A 10,883-nucleotide genomic window follows, 5' to 3' on the forward strand; every position below is an offset into this window, starting at 1 on the left:
GCTTGAAAACATTCATAAAATCCCACAGTGGTTTGGGTTGGAAAGAGGCCTTAAATATCATTCAGTTTTATCCCCTGCCATGGCAGGGACACCTTCCACTGTCCCAGGCTGCTCCAGGCCCCATCCAGCCTGGCCTTCCAGAGATCCAGGGGCAGCCACAGCTCCTTTGGACAACCTGCTCTCTCTGCTCTCCACTTCCATGTTGGAATTTCCATAAACAGCCAGGGCTGCTGCAGTGTGCCAACAGACCTGATATTGGAACTGTTAAATTATTTTCCTTTGCTTCTGAACCCTTCCCAAGGGTTGTAATACCATTTTTTGACACGTTTTCCCCCTTCTTACAGTGAAATAATGAAAATCTTCCCAATACTTCGTTGACAGTGTGACCAGCAGGACCAGGGCAGGGATTGGGCCTCTTTGTGCCTGTCTCAAGTTTTTTATAGTATTAACCCTTCCTGTGTCAAATTATTTATCAGTGAGTATGTGTGATTTTTCAGCATCAGGATTTGGCAGCAGCAGTAGTAAGTAGATTCCTGGGAATGAAACAGTGAAACTGAAATGCTGATTTCCAGGGAATTACTTTTAAAAAGGCAAGATATTGGTTGACAGTGTGACCGGCAGGACCAGGGCAGGGATTGGGCCTCTTTGTGCCTGTCTCAAGTTTTTTATAGTATTAACCCTTCCTGTGTCAAATTATTTATCAGTGAGTATGTGTGATTTTTCAGCATCAGGATTTGGCAGCAGCAGTAGTAAGTAGATTCCTGGGAATGAAACAGTGAAACTGAAATGCTGATTTCCAGGGAATTACTTTTAAAAAGGCAAGATATTACAGTGCTTTGAGAATCTTTAAACTAGAACCCCCCTGAGTACCAAAAAACCCATTTTAAGGGATTTTAGGAGCTGCTTGGGGGCAGAGGGAGTTGCTGTGGCCTCTTCTGCCCTCTGGCGGTTCCCAAGGCTATTGCAGGTGATTGCTGCCGGTATCGGATTTAACCATTAAAATTTCCCAGTCTTACCTAAATTTCCTTCCTGGTTGCTGCTGTTACCAGTAGTTCATTTACTCTTCAGTCACTCTTAGTGCACAGGATATTCCTGTTATTTCTGCCAAGTGCTGACACACGAGTTGGGGTCACAAGGGTTGAGTTGGTCTCTGTTATGTTTTCACACTTAAGTGGAGCTAGTACAGTGGATCACTCAAACTGGTGTAGAACCAACTGGGTTTAGGATATAATAATAATAATTTAGAGTTAATTTTGGAGTCATGTGAGCTGGTTGGGATAGACATCTCCATGTCTGTGAGGAAAGGGTAGAGAACTGCGATTGTTCATTGGAGAAGTGTTGGGGTGACCTCATTGTGGCCTTCCAGTGCCTGAAAGAGCCAGCAGGAAAAATAAACTGATTATAAGGAATGGAGGACACAGGGAATGGCTTCCCTCTGCCAGAGGGCAGAAATAGATGGGATCTTGGGCAGGAATTATTCCCTGGCAGGGTGGGCAGGCCCTGGCACAGGGTGCCCAGAGCAGCTGTGGCTGCCCCTGGATCCCTGGCAGTGCCCAAGGCCAGGCTGGACACTGGGGTTTGGAGTGACCTGGGACAGTGGTTTGGATTAAATCATCTTTAAGGTCCTTTCCAACCCAAACCACTCCTTGACTCTGTGATTCCATGGTCAGTGATCAATCTGAGGTTCAAGGGAATCTTGGTGGGTACAATAAATACAATTTTTAAGAGATTTGGGTAGTTGTGGGTTCTGTGCTGCTCATCTGTCACACTTCAAAGTAAGGGTTTTAATTTAAATGTATTTCAGATGCTCCATATCATCATTTGGGGGGTTTGAACCTCATGGTGTGAAGGGGTTTGATGTTGCTCCCAGGAGTGCTGAGCTATATCCTGCCAGACTTCCATAAATGTTGTTTTTATTCCTCACTTTTTGTTTTTTTCTGTAACCCCAAGAACTGTATTCAATGATGGGTGATGCTGTAGAGTGCTCAGATGCTCCTTCCTCACAGTGCTTTGTGCTCTGGTTTTCTGGATTAGAAAGATTAAGATTCTTTTTCTTTTGTTTCCCTTTTATGGGGGGTTAAGTCTGTCCAGTCCAGCCCTTCCAACTCCAGCTCCAGCTCCGACTCCAGCTCTGACTCTGATTTCGAGCCATCTCAGAACCACAGTCAAGGTGTGTTGCAAGAAGAGTTTGTTAAAACCTTCCTTGTGTAACCTTAAAATGCTCAAGAGAATTAAATGTGCTTTTCCAGCACTATAGTAATACAGTTTTTTGCATGCAGCCATGTGTTGGAGTTGTGATGCTTCAGCAAGAAAAGGCAATAATGTTATAACATCATGAACAAGTATTTTTCTTCTCTTGGCAGCTAATTTATGAGTAGGGAATCCCTCTGGATTTGGTTCTTTCCCTTTTGGCTTTGGTTTCTGCCTCAGTTTATGAATGTGTTGCTGCTGCCTGATCTGTAGAATCACCAGAACAGTTCTCCTCCAGTCTCATCTATGTTTTATTAAAAATTATAAATGTGCCATTCATCACTTTGCCAGTGTGTAACAGCTCCTTTCTCAGATCCCTCTGCTGATAACCCAGAGAGGGAAACTGGCAACAGTAAATGTTCCAAGTGCAGCAAATGCTGTGCTGCTCCTGTCTCCAGTGACATTTAAATCAGCCCCACAGGCATGAAAAATGTCCTTTTGTTCTCGTTTGGGAAGGGAGGGGGAGGCTTTGGGAGGGGAGGGAGTTGTAAAGTTTGTCAGCTCTGCTTTAGCTCCGAGCCTGCACAGGGTGTCCTTTCCCAGTGCCACCTCCCAGGGGTCAGGCCGTGCCTGGGTTTGGCTGGGTGGAGCCGTGCTGGTTGTGTCCTGGTGCTGAGCTCCCTTCTCCATCTGCCCAGGCCCCCTGCGCTCCATGGTGGAGGATCTGCAGTCGGAGGAGTCGGACGATGACGACAGCTCCTCGGGAGAGGAGGCAGCAGTCAAAGCAAACCCCGTCAGCCGGGATTCCAGGTGGTAACAAATCCAGAGCAGGGGGGTTGGGTGGCTCTTTGCCCTCTGCATTTGGCATTTCTGGGTGCTCTCCCTTTGGAGGGAGGAATCAAAAGGTCAGGGCTCTGTGTGGGAGGGGAGGAAGGGCAGATGTGTGGGGTCACTCAGCACAGGGTGGGGACACAGAGGTGGTGACAGCAGGGTTGGCTGCAGAGCACAAAGAGGGGAAGGCACTGGGAGGTGCTGAGCTGAGCTGGCAAGTGTCAGTGACTGAGCCCCTTCAGTCACCTAATTGTGACCCTCAGATCTGTGCAGAGCTGCTGGAGTGTGACACCTTTGATCTGCAGAGCTTAGGGATCTGTGGGGGCAGGCAGAGTGTGCTGCTCTGGCTGCCTGGGGCTGACAGGGCTCAGGACTCACTCTCTGCCCTCCCTGTGTTGGCTGCTCCACTCCTCTGGACTCAGTGACAGCTGTTTCCTGCTCCAAGCCCTGGAAAGAGTTGAACTTCACCTTCTTCCCTCAGGAAATGCTGTTACTGCCCAAACCTGGAGTCTCAGTGAATACTTGAACCCAAATGCTTGGCCCAGAGAGCAGCTGCACATTGGAAATGCTGGTGGTGGTTACCAAAACAAACAAATATCCATTATTGCACCTATCATCAAGGAAACAATAATGGAGGGACTTAGAAGGGTATTTTTGTAGACCTTTAGGGGATAACCAGTTTAGTTCATCACAGGTAGGATACCTGCCATATCTATAGGGCCAAAGGAGAATGAAAATAAATAGGAAATCTTAGAGGTTACACCAGCAGCAGCACAAAATGCATTTTTTTGCTTGTGGAGGTGTCAGTGAGCCTCTCATGCAGGTACTTTATGACACTGGGAGGAATTCCTGAACAGCTGCTGTTTGTGAAAGGAAGTGGTGCTTAGTTGTTGTAGGGGGCTGTGGATGCCAGAGTTGAACTGCTGCCTGTAATGTGTCACCTTAAGCTCCCTGCTCTGGGAGTGCAGGGTGACATCAGCTGGGAAAAAAGGGATTCTTGGAATCTCCAGTGACCTGTTCTCCCAGCCAGTGCAGTAGTCTGTGATAAAGAAGAGTTTCACTCAGCTCTGTGTGGCTCAGCTGGCAGCTGGTGGTGGGTTTGCTGCTGCTGGTGATGCTCATTCTCTGCTGGTGGTTTTTCAGACTGAGCCTCAGTGACAGTGACAGTGACAACAGCGCCGACTCGTGCCCGCCCAGCCGGGAGCCACCTCCTGGGCAGAAGCTGCCCCCAGCAAACAACAAGGTATGAAATCCCTGCTTCCCACCTCCCCTGCTCCCTGCCTTGGAAATTCTTAGATGCACCACATTTTCCCCATTCCTGTCCTCAGCTGACAGGTGATTCCTCCCTTTCCAGCGCTCTGGTGTGACACCCCCATGTTTCCTGAGCTCATTTTGGTCCTGTTGTTGGTTTCTTTTCCCCTCAGGCGTCTGGAAGGAAAAGCCCAGAGTCTTGTAACAAGCCAGAGAAGATCCTGAAGAAGGGAACGTATGACAAGGTGTGTCCTGTGGAGAGGGATCTTTCACGAGGGCCTGGAGTGCCAGGACGCAGGGAATGGCTCCCACTGCCAGAGGGCAGGGATGGATGGGATCTTGGGCAGGAATTGTTCCCTGGCAGGGTGGGCAGGCCCTGGATCCCTGGCAGTGCCCAAGGCCAGGCTGGACAGGGCTTGGAGCAGCCTGGGACAGTGGAAGGTGTTTCTGCCATGGCAGGGGTGGCACTGGATGAGCTTTGAGGTCCCTTCCCATCCGAACCATCCCAGGATTCTGTGGTTGAGGAGCTGAGTGTCACAGGGTGGTTGGGCCTCAATGTGCACAAAAGCACCTGAATCAGCCCAGCTTCTTCATTGTTCTGTCTCAGCAGGGTAAAAGCTTGAGTTTAACAAAAAGCAGATGTTGAAAGGACAGATTTTGGAGAGTGGCACTGCAGAAATTGTGTACATTAAATATCTGGAGCCCCAGGTGGTGGCCATAGGCAAAATGCTGAAATTGTTTTATTTGTTTGCCCTTTGTCTGAACCAATGGCCTGGTCACTGCTGCAGTGCTGGGGCACTTCATTAAAAGGCAGTTTCATCTGGCTTTGATCTTCTAAATTAAAGATTATTTGATGCTCTGCTTTGCAGGTTTGGTTGGAACCTTTGTTTGTTCAATGAAATTCCCTCCTTCCTTGCCTCCAGGGAGGGCAGAGCAGTGTCCATTCTGTGATTCCCTGATTCTGTGAATCAGTTTTGCTGATACAGACCTGTTGCTGGCTGCCTGAGAAAACCTAAAATGAGGAAAAAAACAAATCACTCTTACCTAAGAAAAATCAACATGTTGAGCCTGTTGTGGTTTAGGTAAAACTACCTGGGAGTACAGTGCACTCCAAGAATTTTTCCTTACCTAAATGCAGATCATTGCTCAGTAGATTGCTGGGGTTTTGGTCACTGATGCACATGATGTTTTCAGGTAATTTGGAGTTAATTAGGAAAACCCACTGGTGAAGAGCTCACTCTGAGGGTCACCAAGGTGGACTTCACCTCACTGAGGTCCTTAAAGGTTCTGCCCAGTTCTTGGAGCTGGTTACAGCTGTGGGTATCATTAAATTAAAAAAAAAAAAAAAAAAAGGCCTTCAGGGCTCTTGTATTTAAGGGAAAGACCTTGGTGCCCCAGTACTTGAGAAGGAGGAGGAGGCAGCAAAGTGTTGGGAAGACTTAGGAATGTCTGAAAGGGCCTCAAGTTCTTCTGATCCTCACTGGGGAAGTCCCTTTGGCAGCCTTGAGACGCTCCACGTGTCCCTGTTTGTGTTGCAGGCCTACACGGATGAGCTGGTGGAGCTCCACAGGCGGCTCATGGCACTACGGGAGCGCAACGTGCTCCAGCAGGTACAGACCTTGTCCCTGCTGTCCCCACTGTCCCCGGGATCTGGGTGTCCAGGGGCTCAGCCAGGCCCTTCCATGGAGCTTCTGCTTTGCTTTGAAAGCAAAAATACAGAGTAAAAAATAAAATCAGCTGTGCATGCAATGTTTTCTTGGAAATGGTACAGAAGTGTGGTGTGGGCATCTTCCCTCTGCCATCCTGGTAGCAATCACAAAGTTGGGACCTCGTGGTCTGACTGGCAGCTTGGTCTGACTGACCAAGCTCCTGGGAAGAGCTGGAGGGGCAGGGGCTGAGCTCTGCTCTGGGACAGGGACAGCATCCCAGGAAGGGCTGGAGCTGTGCCAGGGCTTGGCATGGAGCTCAGGGAAAGGTTCTTGCCCCCGAGGGTGCTGGCACTGCCCAGGCTGCCCAGGGAATGGTCCCGGCCCCAAGGCTGCCAGAGCTCCAGGAGCGTTTGGACAGCGCTGCCAGGGGTGCTCAGGGTGGGCTTGTTGGGGTGGCTGGGCAGGGACAGGGGCTGGGCTGAGCATCCCTGAGGGTCCCTCCCAGCTCAGGATGTTCTGTTATTTTATGATTAAAAAGAAACATGCCCACATCACTGTCCAGACTGAGCTAGTCAGGCAGGCAGTAGGAGCTGGTTTGCTTTTTTGGGGAGAGGATTCCCTTCCTGTTGTGAGCCCCTCCAAGGGGTGGGAAAGCCTGGATGGGCTCTGTACCCTCTGTGCTGTACTTATGTCCATCCCTCTGTCTCCAGATCGTGAATCTCATTGAGGAAACCGGGCATTTCAACGTCACCAACACAACCTTTGACTTTGACCTCTTCTCCCTGGATGAGACGACCGTCCGCAAGCTGCAGAGCTACCTGGAGGCCGTGGCCACATGACGCTGGGCCTGGGAAGCTGGCTCTGCTCTTCAACCAGAGATCCCCTCCACTGGTACCAGGAAACCACCCCATGGAACTAGGCCTTCTTATCCTCCTGCCTCACCCGAAGAAGCACTGCCTTAGAGAACAGCCATGCTCTAGGAATGCTCAGCCAGCTGCACTTTTCTTGTAGGCTTCAAACCAGCGCCCGCCTTGCTGAGCCTGTCCCCCCCAGCTTTGTGGGCCAGGCCCTGAGCAGAGCAGGCGTGCTGCACTTAGGCTGCACAGCGCGACCTTTTTGGTTTCCCTTTGAGCAACTGTGTTTCAAGAGCACATTTTCCAGGCATCTCTGAGCTCTGAAGAAGCGTGGATGCTGTTCCCTTCCCCTGGAGCTCGGGACCAGCCTGTGGAGAGCTCCAGAACCAGAGCCCTCCCGCTCTGCCCCGCGCCATGTGGGTGACAGCGGCTTTGACAGAGCTGGCCGGGACACTGGGGACACAGGAGGCTCCCCGGGCTCCTGCTGCAGAGGAGAGGGGCTGCATTCCAGCTCCATTCCAGCTGGGATCACCCACTGGTTTGGTGGCCTGGCTCCCAGTGGGGACAGGACCCTCAGCTCCCTGCAGTGACACTCTGTGCTCGGTGAGGAGGCCTCTGGACCTGCTGTCTCCTGCTGGGGTTTGGAGATGTCTTGTTTGTTGATCTGAGCTCCTAAACAAAGTCCCACTCCTTTCAGTCTGCTTTAACTGTCATAGGACTCCAAAACTGTAAGCTGTATATTTTATATATATATATTATATATATATGTATGTACTGTATGTATAAGAAGGGCCTAGTTGGGTCTTATGATCTTAAGGGTGTGTTTTTCTGTTGTTTTTTTATGGCTCTGGCAGGGGAAGGCGCTTAATAAGATTTGACTCGTTTGTTCAATGCCTCTTGTGGACAATTTGTAGTGTAAGGAAGCTGGACAGCAACCTCCAGGCATCCCGTGCTCCAGAAGGGGCTCACCCGTCGTCTTTCCATTTGTCAGTGTTTGATAACTTTGCCAAAACATGTGATTGGTTTTGTTCTGTGTTCTCAAAGAGGAATCTCCTTACAGTGGCCCCTATAGTAGTGGCTGTACTTTGGGAAAACCAAAACAAGGGAGAACTTAAATCTTTGGACATGCCTGGGAGACGCTGATGTAAAACACAAAGTGGAGTTGGGTTTGTTCCCTCCTCCCTCTCCCACCCCACTGCCTGTGCAGGAAAAGGCAGGAAACAGAAACACTAATGCAGCCCCTTCCCTAGACTTCTAGTTAAACTAGTATTGACCTCCAAGTGTTGTCCAGGTGGGCATGGGCAAATCCCAGCACCTCCCTCCAAGCTGCGTTACACTCCTGGTCCCTAAATTCAGTATTTGCCCAGGATTTGCTCGTTTTTCCAAGGGCTGTGGGAAGCTTTTGCCAAATGTCCGTGGGGCACAGGCGGCGTGGGAGCAGCGGTGCTGGGGAGCCCCTCTGCTCAGGGAGGGTTGCACCGCTCCAGGTTTGCTGTCCCTTGTTTTGGGTTCCCCCTTTCTTTATCATGGAAATGTTGCAACTAATCAACTGAAGTGGCAATATGATGATAAGCTTGTTTGAGTTGGGTCATGTTGACCCGATTCCCATTAATTTTGTCCTTGTACCACCTTTCATGTGTCATGTGTGTGTGTGTGTATATATATATATATATATGTGTGTGTATATATATATATATATAGAAGTTCAAGCTCATGCCGGGTGCAAACCCTGTCACGCCAGTGATCTCAGCTGTTTTCTTTCTTGCTGGACGATGCCAGGGCTGGATAGAAAGGCCAGAGAAGGTGGAGGGCAGGGGGCAGAGGGGGAGGTGGCAGCAGGACGCCCACACTGGAGGTCACAGCCCGTGGGTGGGTACTGCAAGCCCTCGTGTCTCTGTGGGGCTGTGCCAGGGGGAGGCAGCTCTGTGCCCGCACTGGGCACCCTGGGGTGGGGCTGGTGGCACTGTCCCCTCCCCAGAGCAGCGGGGCTGGCCAGGCTGAGGCCCAGCTCCCTCCAAGTCTTTGCTGCCCGCTCCTCCCACAGCTCTGGTCCCAGCACTTCCAGACGGTCACAGCTCCAGAGCTGCCCCTCAAGGGACTGCAGGTGCCACCCCCCTCCTGCCCCTGCCCCTGGCAGCACCCGTGGTCACAGCTCCCAGCCTGTCCCAGTACACCCATGGGAGGCTGCTCCTGAGCCTGCCGTGGCATCGTCCTGTCCTGGAAGTGACTTTGTTGGTAAGTCTGCTGAGCATTGATAGGGATTTTGTTTGGTTTTTATAAGAAGTATTTTACACATGGATTTTTTTAGACTGTTTATATTCCCCCTGAAAACCCGAGGTAGGATTGTTCCCCAGCAATAGTTCCTCTCCATTGTGTGCACATGCTGATTTGTTACTAAAAGGTTTTTGCAAGTACTTAGTTGTTCTACAGAGTTGATGTTTTTTGGGGTATGTGGTAGCGTCGGGGAGCACAGGAGGGGTGACTCTGCAAACAAAGAATGGTCACATTTGGGCCTCATCTTGTGTCCCCTTGCAGTTCCCTGTGTAGATTCCCTCTAGGCTGGCTGAACGCTGTTCTGAACATGCCGTGTACAGGTTTTTGTGGATAAAGTGTTTGTTCTTGTGTCACTCTTGAGAGCATGGATGGATTATTGTACTCTAGGAAGGAGGGGGCAGTGCTGCTGTGGGCATTGCTTCAGGTCCTCGAGGATGTGTAGTAGCTTGCGTTGTTAAAAAAAGGAAGAAAAAAAAAAAAGAATCCCAAATTGACTTGTAGCCATAATGGTTTTTCCAAGGAAAATGGACAGGACTCTGTTCCTTTTCCGTGTCCTTCGTGGTGCTGCTGGCACAGACAGGTGCTGGGCAGCCCCAGAGCTTCCCAAGTTGCTGAGTTGGATTCGTGTTGGAGGTGGGGTCAGGATTCGGCTCCTCCATCCTCGGCCGTCGGCTCAGAGGGCCAGGAGGGCCAGGAGCGTTTCCCTGGCTCTGCTCTGCCATGTGTTAAGCCTTGAGGCTTTGATTACTGACATGTATTATTACAAAAGTTTAATGAAGAGAGGAGAGGAGAGGAAGGTTGGCTGGCAGCAAAGCCCGGCTTTTGGGCGTTTGGGCCACGGCGGGAGCGAGGCTGGCTGAGGTCAGGCTGGATCCATGGAAGTGCAATGACTCTGCCACCTGTGGGATCGTGGGGTGCGGTGGGAGCATCAGAACGAGCCAAGCAGTTGATGCAACAATCCAGAAACAGTTTTTTTGTCAGATCTTGGACCGTGTTTGATGGTGAGAGAGGTTGAGTCGTCCCTCACGGAGGGGCCTCTCCACGAGCAGAGCCCAGAGCGGCTCCAGTTCCAGTTTTCCATTGGGGATGTGCTGGAGCCGGCTCTGCTCGCGTGGGGCTCCTCCCTGCTGGCCCAGGGTGGTGCTGTGACTCCCCTGGTGCACCTGCACAGGTGTTCATCAGTGCTCAGAGGACCCAAATGGGTGTTGCTTTCCTGGGGCGCGGAATAGCCATCAAAAACTGACAAGATGAGTTTGCACTCCTAAAGAAAAATGTAAGTACTTCAACTTCTAGAGAATTTTTAATTGTATTTCTGCCTAGAGCTGAGGTATTAAATACCTCAGCACCTGAGGATTTTAAAAGTTGTGTTGGGAGAAAAGTTCTTCACTCAGCTGGAAGAAATGCAGCTGAGCCAAGACTAACTGCAAGATTAAAAAGAAAAAACACAAAAAAACTCATGTTTGTAATACGTTACAGGATTGTTTGTCCTGAATTTTAAACTTTTTGTTAAATTTGTGGAACTATGGAGGAATTTTCTAGAAAAAGTGAAATAAAGTAAGATGGAAAAGTAAAACTTGGAAGTGTTTTTCAGTTGTGTTGTTTCTCCAGGGATGGCACTGTGCCTTTCCCAAAACCTCCCCTCATGGCACAGGTAACAGCATCGGGCCTGGAAGGGGAAAAGCCAAGGAAAAGGGAATTGTTGTAAGCATGGGGTGGCTCCAATGTCCCGTAACCCATCAGAGCTCTGTCTGTTCAGGTCAGGGGTCCCTGCCCGTGGAGCAGGGCTTTGCCTGGGGCAGCTCCCATGGGATTTGAGGGGTCCCCACTGCTCCCT

At 50.3% G+C, this 10,883-nt stretch overlaps 1 protein-coding gene across 2 annotated transcripts in view; it reads left to right on the forward strand.

The window, feature by feature from the left end:
- Positions 1–10,622, forward strand: part of MLLT1 (MLLT1 super elongation complex subunit) — a 32,082-nt gene extending 21,460 nt beyond the window's left edge. The window contains exons 7-12 of one of the 2 annotated variants that reach the window (XM_041482109.1): positions 2,074–2,170; positions 2,889–3,000; positions 4,165–4,264; positions 4,446–4,517; positions 5,811–5,882; positions 6,632–10,622. In XM_041482109.1, coding sequence (XP_041338043.1) covers positions 2,074–2,170; positions 2,889–3,000; positions 4,165–4,264; positions 4,446–4,517; positions 5,811–5,882; positions 6,632–6,760 — 582 coding nt within the window. In that variant the 3' untranslated portion in view covers positions 6,761–10,622. The remainder of the gene's footprint in view (positions 1–2,073; positions 2,171–2,888; positions 3,001–4,164; positions 4,265–4,445; positions 4,518–5,810; positions 5,883–6,631) is intronic. The other variant, XM_041482118.1, reaches the window with a different exon arrangement.
- Positions 10,623–10,883: the final 261 nt, after the last annotated feature.

This window comes from Pyrgilauda ruficollis, unplaced genomic scaffold (assembly GCF_017590135.1).
Source record: "Pyrgilauda ruficollis isolate IOZ18807 unplaced genomic scaffold, ASM1759013v1 scaffold115, whole genome shotgun sequence".
NCBI classification, from domain to species: domain Eukaryota; kingdom Metazoa; phylum Chordata; class Aves; order Passeriformes; family Passeridae; genus Pyrgilauda; species Pyrgilauda ruficollis.